The sequence below is a fragment of the Palaemon carinicauda genome, unplaced genomic scaffold (assembly GCF_036898095.1).
Source record: "Palaemon carinicauda isolate YSFRI2023 unplaced genomic scaffold, ASM3689809v2 scaffold479, whole genome shotgun sequence".
NCBI lineage: Eukaryota > Metazoa > Arthropoda > Malacostraca > Decapoda > Palaemonidae > Palaemon > Palaemon carinicauda.
Window position 1 is genome coordinate 5173 of NW_027171738.1, and position 25807 is coordinate 30979.

Sequence of the window (25807 nt, forward strand, 5' to 3'; positions counted from 1 at the left end):
TTAGTCCTCCCTGTGCTCACAAATAACGCTGTCACCTGAGGACGGACTGCAGCCGTTCTTTTGAGATATAGCCTCAAACTCCTTACTGGGCATAGTAGGAGATGGTCTGGGTCATCTGTTACAGAACGGATACTCGAAATCTGGAAGGGGTTGAACCGAGGATTTGCTACTCCCGGATTCTGAGTCTTAGCAATAAACTCAGGGACGAAGCTGAACGTTACCTCCCCCCATCCCCTTGAATGGGCGATGTCATACGAGAGACCATGGAGTTCACTTACACGCTTAGCCGAAGCCAAAGCTAGTAGGAACACTGACTTCCAAGTTAGGTGGCGGTCTGAAGCCTGGCGTAATGGTTCACAGGGAGGTCTCTTAAGAGACCAGAGAACTCGAACCCCGTTCCATGGAGGTCTCTCTTCCGACTGAGGGCAGGTAAGTTCATAACTTCGTATGAGTAGGGAAAGTTCCAGCGAAGTAGAAATGTCCATTCCTTTGAGCCTGAAGGCTAGACTTGAGGCTGAGCGATAGTCTTTCACCGCCGAGACTGAAAGGCGCATTTCTTCCCGCAAATACACGAGGGACTCCGCTATTGTTGGAATAGTGGCATCGATTGGAGAGATACCCCTTCCACGACACCAACTACAGAAGACTTTCCACTTTGCCTGGTAGACCGCTGCGGATGACTTTCGCAGATGTCCAGACATCCTGATCGCATATTGTTGCGAAAATCCTCTCTCAGCGAAGAGATGCTGGATAGTCTCCAGACGTGAAATTGTAGCGAAGCTACGGCTTTGTGGAAGATGTTGGCATGCGGTTGTCTGAGTAGATTGTGTCGTGGAGGGAGTTCTCTCGGTAGTTCCGTTAGGAGTTACAAAAGGTCCGGAAACCATTCCGCGTGATGCCATAGCAAAGCTATGAGGGTCATTGAAAGATTGACCGATATTCTGGTCTCGTTGAACACCCTCCTCATCAGACAGAACGGGGGGAAAGGCGTAAACGTCGATGTTGTCCCATCGTTGTTGGAAAGCATCTTGCCAGAGAGCCTTGGGGCCTGGAACTGGGGAACAGTACAGTGGGAGCCTGAAGTTTGGGGCCGTTGCGAAGAGGTCCACAGTCGGAGAACCCCACAAAGTCAGGACTTTGTTGGCTACTAGATGATTCAAAGACCACTCGGTACTCACTATCTGAGACGCTCTGCTCAGATTGTCGGCGAGCACATTCCTCTTGTCTGGAATAAAACGTACCGATAGTGGAATCGAGTGGACTTCGGTCCATCTCAGTCTCTCTACTGCAAGATGGGATAGCTGCTTCGAAAAGGTACCTCCTTGTTTGTTGATGTAAGCCACTACTGTGGTATTGTCGCTCATCACCACCACAGAGTGACCCGCTAGGTATTGTTGGAACTGTTGAAGGGCCAAAAAGATGGCCTTTATCTCTAGAAGATGTATATGGAGGCACTTTTCTGATTCTGACCACAGGCGTCCGTAAACAGCATCAAATCCGGGGGGAGGACGAGAAGATCCACTCCTCTTCGTAGGTTCTCATCTGTCACCCACCACTGGAGGTCCGTCCGTTCCGCAGGCCCCATAGGGATCAGGACGTCCGGGGAATTATAGCCTTGATTCCACCGGGACTTGAGTCGCCACTGGAGGGATCTCATCCTGAGGCGACCGTTGGTTATTAGACGAGCCAAAGATGAGGTGTGACCGAGGAAACGTAACCACGATTGGGCTAGAAGTTCTTCTCATCTGAGAAAAGGGCTTGCGACCTTCCTCAGCCTTGCTATCCTGTCGTCTGATGGGAAGGCTTTGTGGAGATTGGTGTCTATAATCATGCCTAGGTATACCAGACTTTGAGTGGGAAGTAGAGAGGACTTCTCGAGATTTACCATGATCCCCAGATCCTGGCAAAGTCCCAGAAGTTTGTCCCGGTGTTGAAGAAGGGATGACACCGAGTCTGCTAGGATCAGCCAGTCGTCCAGATAACAGAGGAGACGGATGCCGATCCTGTGTGCCCACGAAGATATCAGGGTGAACACTCTGGTGAAAACCTGTGGTGCTGTGGAGAGACCAAAACACAGCACCTTGAATTGGTACTCCTTGTTGTCTAGGCTGAATCTTAAGTACTTCCTTGAAGACGGATGGACTGGGATCTGGAAGTACGCGTCCTTCAGATCTAGTGTACACATGAAGTCTTGCAGTCTCACTGCTAGTCTGACCGTGTCTGCGGTCTCCATGCTGAACGGAGTTTGTTTGATAAACTTGTTCAGAGCCGAGAGGTCGATGAATGGTCTCCAGCCTCCAGACGCCTTCTTTACAAGAAAGAGTCGACTGAAGCAGCCTGGGGACCCGTCAGGGACCTCTTGGAGAGCGCCCTTCTTCAACAGGGTCTGGACTTCTGCCCGAAGGGCTTGCCCCCTTGCTGATCCCATGGCAAGGGAGTTCAATGACACTAGATTCGTCGTCAGGGGAGGTAGAGATGTTGTGAACGGGACGCGATATCCCTGACTGATTACGGAAATCGTCCAGGAATCGGCTGCGAGTTGCTGCCACCTGTCTGCGCAACTTTGTAGGCATCACCCCACTGGTGGACATGCAAGGGGACTGTCAATCCTAGCGTTTGCGGCCTTGGCTGCTCCCTCTAGGATTTTTACCTCCCCTGGAGGACTTTTTCCATGACAGGAAAGGGCTTAGACACCACTGTCTTCGCTGCCGTTGTTGGTTTCGTGGTCTTGGTAGGACGGGACTGCTGGGGTGCTAGAGGCTTATAGGGCTCAGATGTCAAAGCCCTATGCAGGAGGGAGTCTTGGTGGGACTTCCTCCACCTCTCAGCAGCATATTCCACGTCTTTAGGCTCAAACAGATTCGTTCCTTCTAAGGAAGAATGCCTGAGCCTGTTCATCTCGGTGCTAGGGACCTTCTGATGGAACCTCTCAGCCACCGCATCCCGACGTTTCAGGATGGTGTTCGCCCACAAGTTCGAGACTTGATGGGCCAGAAACTCGATCGTGCGAGTGCCTGAGAGGAGGAACATCTTCATAGCTTTCCTGGTATGTTCTTTGGAGAAATCCTCAGAGCGTATCAGGATACCTAAGGTCCCTAACCAGATATCCAGCCACGAAGTGGCTTGCATAGCACACTTCGCAACCTTCTCCTGGTTAATGTCACGACCCGATTTCGGTAGGCCGTGACCCAGATTCTTTGTTGGATATTAAATGATAGTTGGCGGTAAATATGCAAGTACAGAGAATGGGGAGGCAACAGTCAAACACCAAGAAAATGAACAAAGTTTAATAACAAATTAATACCTTAAGACTAAGACCTTAAAAACTAAAATATCCTTGTACCAAGTCATCTCAAAGACTTAAATGAACATACATGAAAATGTACAAGGAAATACTTAATCCTACAGGAACAAACTTAATTCCCAGCAAAAATAAATACCCATAACTTAATCACTAAACATCAAGATTATATGCTCAACTAGAGCGGGCACCAAAGACAATACCTTAAGTCTAACCAGAAACAATCATAAACATGAATAAACCTTAATCCTACCTACCTAATTAAATAATCACTACACACAAGACATATACAAAATTAGCGATATTTCCCCTGAAAGAGAATCACGACAAGATACTTGTATTCATTAGTATATATATATATATCAAACCTAACGCCTCGCCTATAACGGCAGAGACCAACACAACTCGTCTCTGAGCAAGTATAAAAGCACAGGAGGTCAGCCACAATCAACTTGGGACGTCTACGAGGGCAATGTCCCTCTCCAATGAAATTAATTCTCTCAAAAGAAGAAACTCGAGGTTGCACGTAAAAGGGGAAAACCTCTTACCTATGGGATGGCTCCCTACTTGGCTCCTCACGGGCTATTCAACCCCCGACGTATAATGCAGCACACAGATCCTTGATCATGGCGAGGTATGGCGAGGTATGGCAAGGTACGATGGATGCAAATCCTACAGAGCTGGGGTCCTACGTCAGCCCCACCTCTACGTGCGCTCCTTGCACGAGAGGGGATACAAAAAGCAAGGACGAGTCGCACGTGACTTACGTGCTCGCCAGCAAACATGTACATGCCGACGTCAAGAAAAGCAGTCGCGAGGGACACTTTCCTCACTCGCTAAATCCTCAAAGAAGTCAAACTTGAATTTCAATGATATGGATCGCTGCAGCGTACGTCTTGTAGGGGAGAAAATATTACCCGAACTCGCGTCCTGAACACTCGGCAATCCCACCACAACTCCGTCGCTGACACCCTTAGTCCGATCCAACCAAAAGTAAACAAAACAAAAGTTAATAACTGTTGTTCAATAGTTAACAACAACTAAAAGGGGGGGGTCACTGAACAAAAAGATGAGTTCTAACACCGATAATATACTGAAATAAAAATAAATAACACTGATAATACAGTGGAACCTCTACATACGAATTTAATCCGTTCCAGAACCAACTTCGGATGTAGAAAATGTTCGGTTGTCGAAACGAATTTTCCCATAAGAATACATTGAAATAGGATTAATCCGTGGTTGAGCCCAAAAACCTATGATAACTTCTTAATAAACTACTACACATAATTTTCCCATGAGAATAATGAACACTAAATTAGATAATAGACATGTAAATAAGAAGAATAGACATGTAAATAAGAAGAATTAGCAAAAAATGATAAATAAGAAACGGGTTTTTAGCGTCACTTTACCTTAGAAACTCCAGCGCAGGTGTTGTTAGTCTTGCTACGCAGAGAGGAGACGGACGGGCGGCGAGGAGGTAGAGAGGTTAACTACGATAAACGTACACTACCGTAACTTATTCTAACTTACACTAAGTGAACTTTAACATAACTTAGCTTTTTTTTTTTATAATTTATATTTTTTTTTTACATTTTTTTTTTTTGATGATTAATTTTAATCACTTTCACTCTCTACACTTAAAATTGATTGAATTTTTTTCTCTTCACTCTTTGCTGTTTTCTTTGAACCACTTCCTTCCTCTTCATCACGAGTTCGCTTCGTAGTTTTTTTAAAGCTATCGATAGAAAGTTGCTTGGTACAGCTTTTCAGAATGTTTCGAAAATAAGTTAGGGAAACATCATCAAACTGCGCAGCTACACGACAAACCTGCAATTTCTTTGGATGGTATTTGTCGATGAAGTCGACCACGTCTTGATATTTTCCTAACACCTCTTTTATTTGCGCGGAATTTATTGCAAGTTCACTCATACGGACGCCACGCTCATGCTTTTCAATAATTCCTTGCTTTACTTCTAAAGAAAGCATTCCCTTATTCCTTTTCTCACCACTACCACTACCACTACCACTTGCGAAACTAAGCCTTTTAGGACCCATGATTTTCGTAAAATACCGTAAAAGGATGAATGTAAAAAATCACGATTAAAACACAATTAATAGCAGAACGCACAGGGCACAACCACATAAAGCCAACGAGAACAGAGGACTGACCCAAGCCACGCTAATTGAGGGTCCCTCCGAGGTTGAAGTGCTGCCTTCTATTGGCGGAAATAAAAAACACATCAGGCGCTATGAGCACCGACTACGCATACGAGTATTGTTTACTTCGGGTGTCGAAAAAAAAATTCGGGTGTAGAGTAGGAACGTGTTCGAATTGTACTTCGCGTGTCGAAAAATTCGGATATAACCGGTACGACGAAAATTGCTACTTCGTGTGTCGAAATAAAATTCGGGTGTAGAGTCAAAAATTTGCTCGAATTTTACTTCGGATGTTGGAAAATTCGGATGTAGATACGTTCGTGTGTAGAGGTTCCACTGTATACTGAAATAAAAATAAATAATGTAACAGCATATAAAAACACACACACGGACGTGACACTGTAAAAAGAAAAAGCAAAAAGACATTAATGGCTGCCAAGAGTGAGGCGAGGATGAGAGAGGACAAGTCCGTCTACCATGCGAGCCGAGAGCAAAGTGAGCTCAAGCACAGGTGTGTGAGGGGGGAGGAGGGGTAGCAAGCTACTCTCCCCTACCCCCGCTAACTAGCGATGGGGTAGTAAACCTTCATTAAAATTCTAATGGCTCGTCATTTCAGCTACGCCGAAAGTAATACCCCTATTAAATAGCGTGGTTTGAATGCCAGTTACGCAACAACTCATATTCTTAAAAACTGTAGACGAAGGCTATGTTCCATAGATGTTCCAAGTCACCAAATAGACCAAGATCATCCTAAGAGAGCTTTGGAAAGAACATTTCCTCATTGTCAGATGCCTCAAAATGATTGATAAAGCCTAGGAAGGGGTCACCAAGAGAACCCTCAACTCTGCATGGAAGAAACTGTGGCCTGAATGCTTTGCAGAACATGATTCTGAGGGGTTCGAACTGATGTAGGAGGAGGAAATCGATGATGAAATTAAGCCCTTGAGCAAGATAATGGGATTGAAGGTGGACAAGGACATCAGCGATCTTCTGGCCAATCATAGCGAACAGCTGACAACCTAGGAGCCATTTGAGTTGCATTAGGAGCAGCAGCAAGAGGTAGGAGGACATTTCATCTGAAGGGGTGAAATATGATATTTTAATTATAAAATAAATTTTTGAATATACTTACCCGGTGAATATATAATAGCTGCAACTCTGCGGCTCGACAGAAAACATACTCAAAAAACTCGCGAGCGATCGCTATGAAGGTTGCGGGTGTGCCCACCAGCGCCAACTGTCGGCCAGATACCACTCTTGTATGTAAACAAAACCTTCAATTCTTCTCGTCCCGCTGCGTCTCTATTGGGGAGGGAGGGAGGGTCATTTAATTTATATATTCACCGGGTAAGTATATTCAAAAATTTATTTTATAATTAAAATATCATTTTTAAATATTTAACTTAGCCGGTGAATATATAATAGCTGATTCACACCCAAGGAGGTGGGTAGAGACCAGAGTTAATTATGTTTACAGCGTATAAGCTAAGAGTTTTTTCATTTTGACAGTTATCAATATAACAAAACCAAAATAAATAGGTACCTGGTAAGGAAGTTGACTTAGACGATTACTCTGCCTTGTAAGTCTGTCTTCCTCACGGAGCCCAGCGATCCTCTTAGGATGCTGACAGGAGCTGAAGTATCAAGGGCTGCAACCCATACAACAGGACCTCATCAAACCCCTAATCTGGGCGCTCTCAAGAAATGACTTTGACCACCCGCCAAATCAACCAGGATGCGAAAGGCTTCTTAGCCTTCCGAACAACCCATAAAAACAATATTAAAAACATTTCAAGAGACAGATTAAAAGGATATGGAATTAGGGAAGTGTAGTGGTTGAACCCTCACCCACTACTGCACTCGCTGCTACGAATGGACCCAGTGTGTAGCAGTCCTCGTAAAGAGTCTGGACATCTTTCAAGTAAAATGACGCGAACACTGACTTGCTTCTCCAAAAGGTCGCGTCCATGATACTTTGCAGAGATCTATTTTGCTTGAAGGCCACGGAAGTTGCTATAGCTCTAATCTCGTGCGTCTTAACCTTAAGCAAACATCGGTCTTCCTCACTCAAGTGGGAATGAGCTTCTCGTATTAACAATCTGATAAAATATGACAAAGCATTCTTTGACATAGGTAAGGATGGTTTCTTAACCGAACACCATAACGCTCCAGATTTACCTCGTAAAGGCTTAGTACGAGCTAAATAGAACTTAAGAGCTCTAACGGGGCATAATACTCTCTCTAATTCGTTGCCTACGATCTCTGATAAGCTAGGAATATCAAAAGATTTAGGCCAAGGACGAGAAGGCAGTTCATTCTTGGCTAGGAAACCAAGTTGAAGAGAACAAGTGGCTTTTTCTGTTGAAAAACCGATGTTCTTGCTGAAGGCAGGAAGCTCACTGACTCTTTTAGCCGAGGCCAAGCACACCAGGAAAAGAGTCTTAAGAGTGAGATCCTTCAGGGAGGCTGAATGTAAAGGCTCAAACCTGTCTGACATGAGGAATCTTAGGACCACGTCTAAATTCCATCCAGGTGTAGCCAAACGACGTTCCTTAGAGGTCTCAAAAGACTTAAGGAGATCTTGTAGATCTTTATTGTTGGAAAGATCTAAGCCTCTATGCCGGAAGACCGAAGCCAACATGCTCCTGTAGCCCTTGATCGTGGGAGCTGAAAGGGAGCAAACTCTTCTCAGGTATAAGAGAAAATCAGCGATTTGGGCTACAGAGGTACTGGACGAGGATACAGATACTTACTTGCACCAGTCTCGGAAGATTTCCCACTTCGATTGGTAAACTCTAATGGTAGAAGCTCTCCTCGCTCTTGCAACCGCACTGGCTGCCTCCTTCGAAAAGCCTCTAGCTCTCGAGAGTCTTTCGATAGTCTGAAGGCAGCCAGACGAAGAGCGTGGAGGCTTTGGTGAACCTTCTTTACGTGTGGCTGACGTAATAGGTCTACTCTTAGAGGAAGACTTCTTGGAAAGTCTACCAGCCATCGAAGTACCTCGGTGAACCATTCTCTCGCGGGCCAGAGGGGAGCAACTAACGTCAACGTTGTCCCTTCGTGAGAGGCGAATTTCTGCAGTACCTTGTTGACAATCATTAATGGTGGGAATGCGTATAGGTCTAGGTGAGACCAATCTAGGAGAAAGGCATCTATATGTATTGCTGCTGGGTCTGGGACTGGAGAGCAATAGATTGGAAGCCTCTTGGTCATCGAGGTTGCAAAGAGGTCTATGGTGGGTTGACCCCAAGTCGCCCAAAGCCTCTTGCACACATCCTTGTGGAGGGTCCATTCGGTAGGAATTACCTGACCTCTCCGACTGAGGCAATCTGCTAGAACGTTCAAGTCGCCCTGGATAAACCTCGTTACCAGGGAGATGCCTCGATCTCTTGACCAGATGAGCAGGTCCCTTGCGATCTCGTACAGTGTCAGGGAGTGGGTGCCTCCTTGTTTGGAAATGTACGCCAAGGCTGTGGTGTTGTCTGAGTTGATCTCCACCACTTTGTCTCGAAGGAGACTCTCGTAGCTCATCAAGGCCAGGTGAACTGCCAAAAGCTCCTTGCCGTTGATATGCATGCTCCTCTGACTTGAGGTCCACAGACCTGAGCATTCCCGACCGTCCAGTGTCGCACCCCAACCCAAATCCGATGCGTCTGAGAATAGAACGTGGTTTGGTTTCTGAACTGCTAGGGGAAGTCCCTCTCGTAGACTGATATTGTCTTTCCACCAATTCAGGCAAGTCTTTACTGTTTCGGAAATCGGGATCGAGACCGCCTCTAGCGTTTTGTCCTTTTTCCAGTGAAAAGCTAGATGGAATTGTAGAGGTCGGAGGTGTAGCCTTCCTAGCGAGACAAACTGCTCCAGGGATGATAGAGTTCCTACTAGACTCATCCAATTCCTGACTGAGCAACGTTCTCTCTTCAACATCCTTTGGATTACGAGCAGGGCTTGATCTATTCTGGGGGCAGACGGAAAAGCCCGAAAAACTGGACTGCGAATCTCCATCCCTAAATACAGAATAGTTTGGGATGGGATCAGCTGGGACTTTTCCAAGTTGACCAGAAGTCCCAATTCCTTGGTCAGATCCAAAGTCCAATTGAGATCCTTCAGACAGCGATGACTGGACGAGGCTCTGAGAAGCCAGTCGTCCAAATAAAGGGAGGCTCGGATACCCGATAAATGGAGGAATTTTGCCACATTCCTCATAAGCCTCGTAAACACGAGAGGAGCAGGACTTAGGCCAAAGCACAGGGCCCGAAACTGGTACACCACATTGTCGAACACAAATCTCAGAAAAGGTTGGGAATCTGAGTGAATGGGGATGTGGAAGTAAGCGTCTCTTAGGTCGAGAGAGACCATCCAGTCTCCCTTTCTGACCGCTGCTAAGACTGACTTCGTGGTCTCCATGGTGAACTTTGTTTTTGTGACAAAGACATTCAGAGCACTGACGTCTAGCACCGGTCTCCAACATCCTGTCTTCTTCGGTACTAGGAAGAGACGGTTGTAAAACCCCGGTGATTGAAGGTCCGAGACTTTGACCACCGCTCCCTTCTCTAGCAAAAGAGACACTTCTAGTTTCAGGGCTTGTCTCTTTGCTTCCTCTCGGTACCTGGGAGAGAGATCGATGGGGGAAGTCGCTAGAGGAGGTTTGCGTACAAATGGGATTTTGTACCCCTCTCTGAGCAACCTCACAGACTGTTGATCTGCGCCTCTCTTCTCCCAGGCTTGCCAGAAGTTCTTGAGTCTGGCACCTACTGCTGTCTGAAGCTGCGGGCAGTCAGACTCTGCCACGCGAGGACTTGGCTCCTTTCCTCTTTCCTCCGGCACGAGTACTTCCCCTGCTGGGGGCTCTGCCACGAAAGGGCGGAATAAACCTGGATGCTGGAGTGTCTATCCTAGGTCTAGCATACAAGGCAGACGAAGGGGTCCCTTTGCGAGCCGAGGACGCAACCAAGTCATGAGTGTCCTTCTGCACTAGAGACAACGCTATGTCCTTAACTAAAAGTTCAGGAAACAAGAACTTAGACAAAGGGGCAAAGAGTAGCTCAGATCGTTGACAGGGCGTCACTCCTGCTGACAGAAAAGAGCACAGAGACTCTCGTTTCTTTAGGACTCCTGACGTAAACGAGGAGGAGAGCTCATTGGATCCATCGCCGATGGCCTTATCCATGCAGGACATAATGAGTAAGGAGACATCTCTATCGGCTGATGAGATTTTCCTACTCAAGGCTCCCAAACACCAGTCAAGGAAGTTGAAAACTTCAAAAGCCCTAAAAATGCCTTTAAGTAGATGGTCAAGGTCTGAGGATGACCAACTAATCTTCGAGCGTCTCATGGCTAGGCGGCGGGGAGAGTCTACAAGACTTGAGAAGTCGCCCTGGGCAGAGGAGGAACTCCCAAGCCGAGAACTTCTCCCGTGGCATACCAGACGCTCGATCTAGACGAGAGTTTAGATGGGGGGAAGGCAAAGGCCGTCTTCCCTAAACTCCTCTTGGTTTCCAACCAATCGCCTAACAGCCGTAAAGCTCTCTTGGATGAGCGAGAGAGAACGAGTTTTGTAAAGGCTGGCATGGCAGCAGGTACGCCTAAAACAAACTCAGACGCCGGCGAACGAGGAGCCACAGAGACAAAGTGTTCAGGAAACAATTCTTTAAAAATGAGCATGACTATTTTAAAGTCCATAGATGGCGGAACTGCTCTAGGCTCATCAATATCTGAAGGATGATCCTCAGGCTGAGGGTCAGCAACGTCCTCATCCGAAAGTTCCTCATCTGACAACTGATGAGAAACAAGCAAAGGGGTTGGCAATGCTTGACACGCAGCGTCCGCCCGCACTGGTGCATAAGTGGCGGAGCAGGACGCAGCGTCCTGAAACTGCTGAACAGTCTGGGAACTGTCAACAACAACAGGTGCGTGAGGACGCACAGCGTCCACCCGAGACTGCTTAGACCGCCTGGGTTGTGCAGTCAAAACAACTCTAGGTTGCGGAGGTTGACGCACCGCGTCAAAACAAGTCAACTCTGATGGTTGGCGAACGTCCTGAACGTCACCAGGCGCATCAGCGAGTTGCCTAACGTCCACATGCGGCTGAAAATCCACATGAGACCGCATCGGGTGTGGTACAACCCCACCTGTTTGACGTGAGATGGCTACACCAACGTCAACAGGACGCACAACAGAACGCTTGGGTGGCTGAAGGCCAGGATCTCCATGAGATAAACGGCTAGGCTCAACGGAAACCTTATCTGCATTGTAGTCTTCCATAAGGGACGCAAGCTTAGACTGCATGTCCTGCAGTATAACCCATTTAGGGTCTACGGTAACGGGTGCGGTAACAGACGGGGTTAGCGTCTGAGACGGCACAACCTTGCCTTGCTTAGGCGGCGAGCAGTCATCCGATGACAGCAACGGGTCCGAACTGTCCCAATGACTACATCCAGGACGTTGGACCTGTCCTGAAGGGACCGACTTGCGTTTAAGAGGCCTAGAAACCTTGCTCCATGGTTTCTTGCGTGAAAAGCCTACGGAAGACGAGGTAAAAATGGGCTCTCTCGTCTTATGGTAGGGGCGATCTTGACGAGATACGCCTGATACCATAGAGGGAACGTCTGTTCGCTGATCAAAGCCTCTCGAACCCATAAGTCGTACGACATTGCTTCTCCCCTGGGCTTGGGAGCTTGCAAGAGGTCCCGGACTAGGTGAACGACAGGCACGAACAGACGAACCCTCGGTCGCAACACTGTTCACAACACTTTGCGCACTAATCACTTTCCCACTTTCCGCCGTGGCACTATGGCACTTAAGCTCCTTCACGTCAGCCATGAGTTGATTACGGTCACTTGCTACCGCTTCAACTCTCTCCCCCAAGGCATGAATAGCACGTAACATGTCTTGCATAGACGGTTCCTGAGTGCTAGAAGGGGGGTTAGGAACAACCACTACAGGGGAAGGATTAGGTTCAGGGGCATGTGGAGAGGAAAAATCTACGGACCTAGATGAACTTCTCCTTACCCTATCTCTCTCTAGTCTGCGTGCATATTTATCATATTCGAGCCAATCGAATTCCGAAAGGCCCACGCATTTCTCACACCGATCTCCCAATTGACAGGTTTTACCCCGACAATTGGAACAAACAGTATGAGGGTCGAGAGAAGCCTTTGGAAGATGCCTATTACAGTCCCTAGCATTACACTTTCGAAATCTAGGTACTTGAGAAGGGTCAGCCATTTTGAATTAGTCAAAGAAAATTCCAAAAACAATCCAAGTCATCAACAAATAATCCGATTCAATAAAGAGTTCAAGAGTTTATGTTGAGGAAAAACACCTGTACTGCGAAAGCTCAAACCAAAATAAAGTACTTCACCAAATATGATGGGAAAACTCCAGGTTCTACAGCGAGTATGAATACGTCTTGTCGTCAACGTCGACAGAGAAGAATTGAAGGTTTTGTTTACATACAAGAGTGGTATCTGGCCGACAGTTGGCGCTGGTGGGCACACCCGCAACCTTCATAGCGATCGCTCGCGAGTTTTTTTAGTATGTTTTCTGTCGAGCCGCAGAGTTGCAGCTATTATATATTCACCGGCTAAGTTAAATATTTAAAAATGGGAAATTCCTAAAATGTGGAAAACCCAGCAAAATCTTTAGAAACATCGCCCAGTTAAGGCTTCGGCAGGGCAAGTGGCAAACCTATTTACGGACAATGCAACGTCTGACTTCCATATAGTTTTAAAAAAAAAAGACAAAAGCAGTTGTTCCAGGTAAAAGTTAACCTTATCATCACCATCTCCTTCTACGTCTATTGACGCAAAGGGCCTCGGTTAGATTTCGCCTGTCATTTCTATCTTGAGCTTTTAAATCAATATTTCTCCCATCGTCCTCTCCTACTTCACGCTTCATAGTCCTCAGCCATGTACGTTTCTTAAGTTAACCTTAAGAGTGAAAAAAGGCGACAAAGTGTCTAAAACAAAAACTAAATTAAGTGATTCAGTTAGTGATAGTGAATGCCGTTCGTTCAAGAGAGAGAACTTTCGATATTTTACCTTCAGTTCTCCAGGAGGGAGATTCTCGCTCCTAGTAGAAAGCCGCTCCTCCTCCTCTCTCGTCTCCCGTATGCCAACCACGACACTCCTCAAAGTTAAAGTGCGACTTAATTTGTTGATATTTCTATTCTTTATTGTTAATTACCAATTTGTACTCGCTTTTTACGTTAGGGGTTATAATTTCCTGTTTACATAACATTACAAACCTTTAAAAAAGATTTACAGCATACAATAGTATGAGTAACTTTGTGCTTTTCTTTGCTTTCTTATGAGAAAAATTATTTCAATCTATGTACATTTTGTTTTACAAACTCAATCCTGGAACGGATCATGCTCGTATACCGAAGTTCCACTGTATTTGAAAAAAAATATTTCATGGGTGAAATTGCTTGTGACCAAATTTACAAATAAGAAATTTATTTGGCATGAAGAGCATGGAGAGGATATGAATACGAGTATCTGCTTACATGCGAGCGGTGTTAATACAATGTATGTTTATTCAATATCATAATGCACAATCTCAATAGGCCTCCGCGCTTTTGATGCAAGAGGCGAAGGCTGCTTACCTTATAATTAAGGCAAACTAGATACAGTACAGTATATAACCAACTGTACAGCAGAGAGGCCAGCATAACTCTACACGTGCACCATTTAAATTCCAAGATCTTTGACGAGTATGCACACGGCACCCAAAGTGGATTAAAGTATTTGGGGGGCTCACTGCCTTATGAGTAAGGACAATGTGACCTTGGTTGGCAGCATAGTACAGACACTATGTCCTTGGTTTGCAGCATAGTACGGACACTATGTCCTTGGTTTGCAGCATAGTACGGACACTATGTCCTTGGTTTGCAGCATAGTACGGACACTATGTCCTTGGTTTGCAGCATAGTACGGACACTATGTCCTTGGTTTGCAGCATAGTACGGACACTATGTTTACAAGTTATGGTGAACTGGTAACGATTTAAGGACTGACCAAGGTGAGGTTTAACCAAGTAATTTGGAAAACCTAACCAGATTCATATTTCATATCAAAGCCTCCTGTTAAAAAAAGTTAGTAATATATATTATGTGGGCACAGACATAAAACTTTTTTCTAGCAGTTTAGGTAAGGTAAGGTAAAGAGAGAAAGTCTTTACTTAACCTCCTACAAACGCTCCAAAAACTCTAGTCCAAACTAAGAAATAGTAAGTCTTATCTACTCTGTTAAAATTTTGAATTAATGCACTAATCCTTACTGGTACAAGGTTTATGTTATGGTGCTTTGAATGAAGATAACTGGCAGAAATCATTAGTTTTTTAATAAGAAGGGATTGACTACCATAACTAATAAATTATTGTATGGATTTATGATAGTTATCGCCATCGATAATGTTTAAAACACCATAAAATACACACTATTTCATAGATATTGTACAAATTTGTTAAAACTTGGTAGATCTTGGGAGTAGTTGGGTCGACTACCATAATTAAACAACTAATTTCCTCCAAATATATAAATTTTTGAAAAACCATAGGGAGAAATTGCTGAACAACAGACTAGCCCTTAAAAAAAAAAAAAAAAAAAAAAAAAAAAAAAAAAAAAAAAAAAAAAGAATACCGAAGGATCATTTGTATCCAGGTCTGTCGTACAATAAACACCATCTACATAAGCAAGCATAATTACGGGTATGACGGTTGGCCAAATTAACCCTATCACTTCACTTCTTTATCACTAAGCCTAACCTCAAATTACCCACTCCGATTTGACATACTGCACATTCTAATAAAGTTTATATTGGGATTTCATGAAATACGTTAAAAAATGCACTATGGCGGTTCACTTTGAATGTAAAATCCTCATTTCAATTATGACCAACAGTTGTGAGACTTGTTCAACACTCCAAGCCTTATTTTACATAATAATAATGAAAAATTGAAATTTTTACGTAACAATGGTGTTCTTCCAAGAGAAACTAAGTGTCCTAAATATGCTAGGCTTTATAGTTTATGTTCAGATCAACAATACAAGCACTATCACGCCAAAGTGCGTAAGACTAAAACTAAAACACTAGTAAAATGTGCTTTGGGTGTTTCCCCAACTGCAGGTCGTTCCGGTGATGTTTCTACCCGTCACCCGAGAACATCAGACTGACTAATAAGGTAAGACAATACAGCATCCTAGGTCAGGGTGAATGTAGTTTGTTGTGACGGGTGTAAAATTCCTTATTACCTGTCAAATCAATTTTATTTATGGGGAAGTTGTCGTTTACTTTGGTCTGAAACATACTGTAATTTGAAAGTTACCTTACCAGGAGTTAAGCCAGTTGGGAAGCAAATACAGGGTTGAGACTTTGCCTTAAATAAGCTAAGTAATATGGCAGTCTAAGGGGAGTAAACAGCTCTTAGATTAAATTAAGTGAGCCTTGTGTGTTTATTCCCCTTTTAAAATGTGCATTTTCAAACATAACTATTGAAAGCACAACAATAAAACAAAGCAAAGACAGAAAAATAGCTGGATTGGAGCCTTTGTATAATGCTGGAACCATTTTCTAGGCTTGATTGCAAATTTACAGGATGTGTCCCGACCAACTACAAACTTAACTGGAAGGTAAGAATGTATGTGGATGGGGCAGCATATATGGTAAAAACGAATGCTTTATAATCTAGGACGACAGAGGCTTTAACTATCGTGAATTTTGTAAACTAAGCAGGAGCTACCCATGACTGGTGCGTGGACTGGACAGTACTTTGAAAATATTGCCGTGGTAAAGGTTAAAATGTAAATTGTAAATATAATACGGAGCCTTTGTATATCAACGGCCAGTTCCTCCTTCAAAGTGCATGAAAATGGACACCAACTGACCTAAACTCTCAACAGAAACCTAACCTACAAGCCGTGACCTTACCTATTTGCCTAACGGTCCCCTGCGACGCCCCTCATGCTGGCGTATTCTTTGTCTGCTATCATCATACATACAGCCTTCCCCCAATTTTGGGGGGTAGCCGACATCAACAAATGAAACAAAAACAAAAAGGGGACCTCTACTCTCTACGTTCCTCTTGTATCTACAATCCTGTGAGACATCGACAAATAATTCATATAAAAATTGAAAATATATTTCATATGATATATTGGACCCATATAAAGAATGTTTTAAACCAAAAAAATATAAATTTAACAGGTAATAAGATATTGCCTGCACCATTTAACTACATAGATCGCAATACCTTATGAATTGAATTAAATGGGGTTTTAAACACCTTAGAGGTCCGGTCCGTCATTCTACAAAGGGCCCACATTGGCTATTCTTATTTGGCCTTAGCCAGGCCCGGGAGGAGTTTTATTACGTATGGCCCTAACCTGCATTGAAATTAAACTGTGATTTAGGCTAAGTCTGGGCCTAACCCACGCTACCTTAGGCTAAATATAAGACTGACATACGGTAAATTTGGTTAAGTCTAAGCCCGTAAGCGGTAAGTTACGCAAAGTCTGAACCTGGACACGAAGATTCTTTTAGAGTTTCAGCACACACAATTGAGACTTACCTCAGCCACTACCGGATCACTGTCGTCAGTTTTCATATTCAAATAGTCTGCACACCACTTACTAAATGAATAAGAATCCAGAAACACATGATACGGCTTAAAGTCAGTTCAGTCTTCGGCCACATTGCTTTGTTTACATCGCGACAGGGTTGCCAGATCATTTCGACTGAATTATCGTACATGAGCCTTAAAATTGTCGCTTTTCAACCAAAATTATCGTACACAGTTTCAATATAATTATTAGGGTGTTACATGATTGACTTATTTCAAAAGATTTTAGTAGAATTGTTTAATTAAACCCACACACACCTACATTGTTTATACCTTAGGTATGTATCGTACATCGTACCAGACCCAAAATAATCGTACACGTACTATAATTATCGTACGAATGGCAACCCTGCATCGCGAAGTTACTTAATCAATGTTACCAACCGATTTATTGAGCAGCATTAAAATTTTCTGCTAAATTATTTTTTTAGGATGTATGTCGAAAGAGTTTTTTTTATTTTATATCAAAATATTATTATTTCTTTAATTTCCAAACATAATTTAATCATTATGAACCACTAAGTAAACAAAACCAATATGTAAAGCATGTTACATTTACGCTAACTTGTGGCATCCCTGCTTCACCATAGCTGGCGCAATTCTCAAAAATGAATCATGGAATATCCCTAATTTATATAATCTGTTTATTAATACTATAAAAAAACGAAGAAAAACTCAAGCTTTGGATATATTAATTAAAATTAGGGAGTTTGAATTCATGCTAATGTTATATTTATAGTTATATGTTAGATGAATATTTTCACAACACTAGCCAAAGGTAGTAGGTTGGCCAGGGCACCAGCCACCCGTTGAGATACTACCGCTAGAGTTTTGGGGTCCTTTGGTTGACCAGACAGTACTGCATTGGATCCTTCTCTCTAGTTACAGTTCACTTTCCCTTTGCCTACCCATACACCAAATAGTCTGGCCTATTCTTTACAGATTCTCCTCTGTCCTCATTTACCTGACAACACTGAGATTACCAAACAATTCTTCTTCAACCAAGGGGTTAACTACTGCACTATATTTGTCCAGTGGCTACTTTTCTATGGGTAAGGGTAGAAGAGACTCTTTAGCTATGGTAAGCAGCTCTTCTAGGACAATCCAAAATCAAACCATTGTTCTTTAGTCTTGGGTAGTGCCATAACCTCTGAACCATGGTCTTCCACTGTCTTGAGTTAGAGATCTCTTGCTTCAGGGTACACTCGGGCACACTATTCTAATTTCTCTTCCTCTCGTTTTGTTAAAGTTTTCATTGTTTGTAAAGGAAATATTTATTTAAATGTCATTGTTCATGAAATATATTATTTCCCCTTGTTTCCTTTCCTCACCGGGCTATTTTCCCTGTTGGGGTCCTTGGGCTTATAGCATCTTGCTTTTCCAACTAGTGTTGTAGCTTGGCAAGTAATAATAATATTAATGTATAGATACATTAATATTATTGTTCCTTATAGCATTTTATACGAACCTTTTTTTTTTTTTTTAGCAAAGTGTATGTACCATCAAGTTTGATATGAATGTACTTATTCTTAGTTGCAGTTCAATTTAACAATTACTTTGATAAGCTAGTTACAATTCAAAGAGCTATGGAAAGAATAATGTTGGGAATAACACTAAGAGACAGAAAAAGAATAACATGGATACGAAAGCAAACTAGAGTGCAGGATAATGTTGGGAATAACACTAAGAGACAGAAAAAGAATAACATGGATACGAAAGCAAACTAGAGTGCAGGATATTCTTACAACATTTAAGAAAGAGAAATGGACATTGACAGGACATATAATGAGAATGACAGACAATAGATGGACATTAAGAATAACGGAATGGGTTCCTAGAGATTGTTAAAGAAACAGGAGAAGAGAAGACGATGGATTGACAAAACTGATTCGTCTATCAACTTCAATCCTCGACCAAGCCACCTTTTCATCAACAAACGAATTGAACAACGATGGTGACATCACCCATCCCTGTCTCAGTCCCACTCTCACTGCAAACCACTTACTCGCTTCATTTCCTATCCTAACACACTTTACGGCCTATGTAAAAACTTGAACTGCTTGCAACAACCTTCCACTAATTCCATATAACATCGCCACATACCACATCCCTTCCCTATCAACTCTTATCATAAGCGACTGTTTAAGGTTTAAGGTTTAAAGGTCGCTCATGAATGGCAGAGGCAAGGGACAGTGACATTGCCCTAGCAATCAGGACAATGCCCTAGAGACTGACCTTATATTATATGATTAGCACCCAAGCTAGGACCAGGGAGGGCCAGGCAGTGGCTGCTGATGACTCAGCAGATAGACCTATAGGCTCCCCCAAACACTGCAACCTTAGCTCACATGGATGGTAAGGTTGCAGACACTAATGGCACTAATGAGTCTGAGCGGGACCCGAACCCCCGTCTAGTAAACATCAGGCAGAGACGTTTCCAATCAGGCCACAGCTAAGAAAGGTACAAATTAAAGCTATTTTTAATTTTCAGACCTAAAAACTTTTAGAATAAGAATGTTATAATGAATGAAGGATGATGTTAGAATTAAACTTTTTTTACTCCATGCAATGTTGTTGAACTGGTTATTTTTCTTATCAGCAAGTCTTAGTTAAATTGCATATAGTTGACTGATTAGTTTTGTTGGGGCAGCTGTTTTGGTTCCTACGTACATTACGTTTTCTGTTATATTTGGGAATTAGGTTTGTCTTTAGAATTGAAGTTTAATGAAAGATTGAAGAGCAAATCAATGGCTGGGTTGAATAGAATTTGGAAATCAGACTACCTTAAATTACATATAAAAATCAGGGTATAAATCAGTTTAGCGAGATTGGTATTACTGTATGGACACTGAAACAATATCCAACAGATTTTGAAGATTTGAGAACAAAGCCCTCAGAAGGATATTGGGAGTTAGATGGCAGGACAGGATTAGAAATGAAACTATAAGAGAGATTACTAGAGTGCTATTTGTGGATGACATCATGGTGAGGGGTAGATGGTTTGGGCAATCTCTTCGCACTCCTCAAGAGAGACTAGTTCGCCAAACTTTCAACGGAGTTCCACAAGGCGCTAGAATAGTTGGGGGACCCAGGCCTACATGGCCAAGGGTTATGAAGCATGAAGTAGATGATGAATGGAGAAGTTTCATTTTAAAAACCCAAGATAGAGAAGACTGGCGAAACCTAACCGAGGCCCTTTGCGTAGGAGGTGATGATTCCGGACAAAGCAAGCCCCACCCCCGGATGACATCGTAGCCAAAAAGTTAGCAGCGGTCACAGTACATATCCTTAAAAATTTCAAACTAAACTAACTTGACGCTGTCAATGTGAGACAAGATTGGCTATGATTTCATCAGGGGGTGGGGTGCATTTCGCTATGACACTCTCTGTAGCATGCATACTCAACATCAAATAACTCTACTTCCTCCCATAATTGTAATGGTTTGGTAATTTTTGTTTAAAAAAAGTTAAAGTACTGTAATGTTATTCTAGAAATCAATGTACAGTATTCTTGTTTAACTTCTCATCTCATTTTATAAAGTATGTGGTTTCTTTACAGTACTTACGATACCTCAAATACTATACTTATTACCATACTCGAATTTTTTGTCATCTTTTCTTGTTATAAAGATACCTTTGTGCTAGTGTACCGCACATTCTTCGCTATTGCTTACAGGTCTAACATTGACGGAACTTGAATTTTAGTAGACATCTAAGTTCCCTAAAACACCTGCAGTGAGGCTACAAAACATTTTTTTTAAAGAAAAACATTGTGGCTGATATTTGCTAATCTTAACTATGAGAATCTTTTTAATATCTAACTGATTCTCTCAAGATTGAAGGGGGCTGTTTCTTTAAGAGTAATGTGTGCGCTGGGTTGTCTTACTCAGGCTGCAACAGTTCCTTGCACTTTCCTTCCCATACCCAAAGTGCAAGAAGCAGGTTATGCAGAATTTGAAGAGCTAAAAGATAAGAGGATTTTGCAGTGCTTGATAGCCGAGGCACTCTTCTCACGTCAAGAAGGCTGTCTGTAACAAAACCCGAGGTAGTGTTTTCTGCTTCTAAGTAAACGGATACTGACTACAACAAAGATAATTATAAATAGGATCTGCCATAAGTAAAGGTGAACAAGTTCTTAACAGTAGCCAAAGAAAGCCACCCAGTCCCCTTCTTACATACACACATGTACCAAGGCACTTCCCCCTATTTTTGGGGGTAGCCAACATCAAACAAATGAAACAAAAAAAGGGACCTACCCTCTCTACGTACCTCCCAGTCTGACAAGGGACTCAACCGAGTTCGGCTGGTACAGTGAACCCTCGCTACTTCGCGGTTCGACCATCGCGGATTTTTTCCATAACCCATATATATACAGTAATATATATATATATATGTATGCATGTATTTATGTATATATGTAGGTATGTATATGTGTATACATATAAATATATATATATATACACACACACACACACACACATATATATATATATATATATATATATATATATATATATATATATATATATATATATATATATATATATCTAAAGTAGGAAGATGTGATGTAGTTCTAAGGGAAAAGTATGGGAAATATGTCTGGGTAATAAGCAAAGCTCTACCTCCAGTTTGTTTCTTCATTATGATCAGAGATAAATGTAAACAAAACATTGGTTGCCATTTTTTATCGTGCTTTTTAGCGTGTTTAGGAAATGCATGATATAAAATCACCTTTAATATTTGTGCCTGTTTTAGTTTAGGGTACTGTAGTACATGCATTAAGTGTTCTGTACATTAAAGGGTAGTTTGTTAACAGTACTACTTACAAGGGAAGGTTTTAAAAGTCTGAATATACATGTTGAATAAATAGGTAAATAGGGTGTCACTACTTCGCGGATTTTCACCTATCGCGGCCGCGACTGGAACCTATCTACCGCGATAAACGAGGGTTCACTGTACTGCTAGGGTGCCACAGTCCACCCTCCCACATTATCCACCACAGATGAAGCTTCATAACGCTGAATCCCCTATTGCTGCTACCTCCGCGGTCATCCAAGGCACCGGAGGAAGCAGAAGGGCCTACCGGAACTGCGTCACAATCGCTCACCATTCATTCCTATTTCTAGCACGCTCTCTTGCCTCTCTCACATCTATCCTCCTATCACCCAGAGCTTTCTTCACTCCATCCATCCACCCAAACCTTGGCCTTCCTTGGTCCCCTTCTTACTGTGTAGATATCCGTTGGTTGTAGAATCCTCGGAAACTTGAGGGAAATGTCCCACCAGGCTCTGCTCTTTGTATGGTTGCATTGACACAGTTAGGGGACCAACCTGCTAGACTTGTTGGCCAGATGATGGTTCTGTAGGAGCTACATAAAATAGTCAACAAAATCAGGACTTTTATCATTTTGACTGAAGGGGCATACTGTACCTGAAGATCCATAGGGAGGGGAAGGAGCACACGTCGAAGAGACCATCGAGGTAAATATTGTCAATGGATGCAGACATCCAGAACAAAAGTATGTTTACTTTCAGGGTATAGTTACTAAATTGATTTCATTTGAGAAAATTGAAATACCATAGGCAGCAAAATGTGGGGCTACTGTTAATTTTCAATAACTATTCTTGTTTTCATATTTGCTATTCTAACTTGGCGTCTACCCCTTCGAGTAACAATTTCTTATTTTGTACACAGCTCTCCAGCCTCTTCATAACACGAAAAATAAATTCTTACATAACTTCTGTGCTACAGAACATTTAATACAGGAATGTAGAGCTTGAAAAAGTGGTCTTTGAAACAAAAACTTTATACAGTATCTATATATTTTCAATCATAAAGTCATCTCATGCATTCAGGAAAATTTTCATATCAAAATTAATAATGTAATCAACAAAACTAACACTTAAATGAAGGCATTCCATAGAATTGAGTTGCAAGGCTATTTGGATAAACACATGAAATGAAAATTCTTGAAATTGTCAATTCATAATAATGAAATCAACATAGTTAATAGTTAAATGAATGCACTAAAGAAAATAAAGTCCCATAGGGCTATTTGTAAAACACTGCAAAAATAAAGTGTAAAATTCTTAAAATTTCCAATGCATGACACAAAACAAATGGCAGGTAATGTTAACATGTAAATAATAAACCAATAAATAAAGCAAGATTCCTTTGAAATAGGCAATGTTCAATCAAGCTATTTGCGAGACTCATCTAAAAAATATGTTGAATAAAGTCTTTATATCCTTTTTAAGAGACAAAAATAAAGGATCAAATGCTACTTTCATCTGCCCACAACAGGGGGAGATTCGTCATCATAACAATGGCTTTAACTTGACGACGATCAAACTGATCAACACCTGCATCAGGTGGTTTGAGGTTCTCGAAGACTTACAGTTTTTTTTACATAGATGGTGCCGTAATTCTCCTTCTGCGAGAGCTCAACTGATCTCGCCTTGTGCATTCCTGCCAAAAAATACAAAATTAAGTAACAAATAACAAAATGTAATATATTACTGATAAAGGAAATCATTAATAGTCCAAACAAAGCAAAAAGCATAGCAAAAGTATAAAGGGTACCAAAGCATTGGAAAAGTAAAGAATAAACTTAAACAGGTAGATCAAACTAATCTTGATATGACAAATTCGAAGATAATTTGTATTTTTCCTAACCATACAAACCTTAGCTATTTACAAAGGGTATTACTTTTAGCGCAGCTGAAATGACGAGCCAATAGTTTTTAACGAGGGTTAATTACCCCCGCGCTAGTTAGCGGGGGGTGGGGAAGGGTAGCTTGCTACCCCTCCCCCCCTCCACACACCAGTGACTTGCTTCACTTCACTTAGAGGTAGGACTTGACTTGGGGGTCAGGGATGGCGGGCACATATGTGTAAATAGCTAAGGTTTGTATGGTTAGGAAAAATACAAATTATCTTCGAATTTGTCATTTGTTCCGTAACCGAAATACAAACCACGCTATTTACAAAGGGTGACTTACCACTTAGGAAGGGTGGAAAGTCCCCAGCCTTACTGACTTCGGCTTGCCCGGGGGCTCGATCCCTCAGTGAGCAGCACTAGAGAGAGGGAGCCCCTGTACCTCACAGGTTAGGAACGAGTGGCCTACATAAGTAGTGTGAGGAGGAGAGTGTGACTCGTCCTATGAAGTTGACCTTGAGACCTTCAGATAGGAATTCTAGGATAGGACGTTCCCCATACCACCTCGTCAGGGTATGGGAGACGCAACAGTATTAAGCTTAATACTAGGAGCACAAAGAAGCATGGGTTACCTGCAGAGGTCGAGGTCAGCTATGCGAGGACCAGGATGCTGCTTCCCCAAGAGAGGGAGAATGAAGAAAGAAGTAAGGGTCAGACATACTCTTTCATTCACACAGACTAAGACCGGGTAACAACGCCCTCAACCTACTGCTACTTGTCCAAAAAGGAGCCTGAGGTTAGACCAGCTGTTGTGCAGCCACCACAGGGCCGACAGAGAACGTATCGAGGCTCCTGTGGGTCACCTCTTGCAGGTAGTGGGCTGTGAAGGTCGTTTGACGCTTCCAGACCCCAGCTTGAAGTACCTGCGTCACAGAGATGTTTCTCTTGAAGGCCAGGGATGTAGCAATACCGCTGACATCGTGGGCCCGAGGGCGACATGACGGAGGAGGGTCAGGATTCAGGGCATGGTGGATAACTCTTCGAATCCAAGCAGAGATGGTGTTCCTGGTGACCCTCCTCTTTGTCCTGCCTGTGCTCACAAACAAAGCTCGCACAAGAGGACGGACTGCAGCCGTTCTCTTCAAGTAGTACCTCAGACACCTCACTGGGCATAGTAGCAGCTGGTCTGGGTCGTTTGTTACAGAACGGAGACTCGCGATCCTGAAAGAGTCGAACCGAGGATCCGGCACTCCAGGATTCTGAGTCTTGGCCACAAACTCAGGGACGAACCTGAACGTTACCTCCCCCCATCCCCTTGAATGGGCGATGTCGTACGAGAGACCATGAAGTTCACTAACTCGCTTGGCCGAGGCCAAGGCGAGTAGGAAAGCCGTCTTCCAAGACAGGTGGCGATCGGAGGCCTGGCGTAATGGCTCGAAGGGAGGTCTCTTGAGAGACCTGAGGACTCGAACCACGTTCCAAGGAGGGGGTCTCACTTCCGACTGGGGGCAGGTAAGCTCATAGCTACGTATGAGTAAAGAGAGTTCTAGCGATGAAGAAATATCCACGCCCTTCAATCTGAAGGCCAAGCTTAAGGCTGAGCGATAGCCTTTCACTGCCGAGACAGAAAGGCGCATTTCTTCTCGCAGATACACAAGGAAGTCCGCTATTGCTGGAATAGTGGCATCGAGTGGAGAGATACCCCTTCCACGACACCAACCACAAAAGACTCTCCACTTCGCTTGGTAGACTCCCTCAGAGGACCTTCGCAGGTGCCGAGACATTCTCTCCACAACCTGTTGCGAAAAGCCTCTCTCCGCGAGGAGACGCTGGATAGTCTCCAGGCGTGAAGCCGAAGCGAGGCTACGGCCCTGTGAGGGACACCGGAGTGGGGTTGTCTGAGAAGCTCGTGTCGTGGAGGAAGCTCCCTTGGGAGTTCCGTCAGGAGTTGCAGAAGGTCCGGAAACCATTCCGCGTGATGCCATAGCGGAGCTACCAGAGTCATGGAACAGTTGACCGATAGTCTGGTCCTGTTGAGCACCCTTCTCATCAGACAGAATGG

The 25807-nt window shown here is 43.2% G+C and overlaps 1 protein-coding gene across 1 annotated transcript in view; it reads right to left on the reverse strand.

Moving 5' to 3' along the window:
* Positions 1–22924: 22924 nt before the first annotated feature.
* Positions 22925–25807, reverse strand: part of LOC137636984 (tRNA (uracil-5-)-methyltransferase homolog A-like) — a 35190-nt gene continuing 32307 nt past the window's right edge. Inside the window, exon 9 of the mRNA XM_068369309.1 lies at positions 22925–23555. Coding sequence (XP_068225410.1) covers positions 23493–23555 — 63 coding nt within the window. The 3' untranslated portion in view covers positions 22925–23492. The remainder of the gene's footprint in view (positions 23556–25807) is intronic.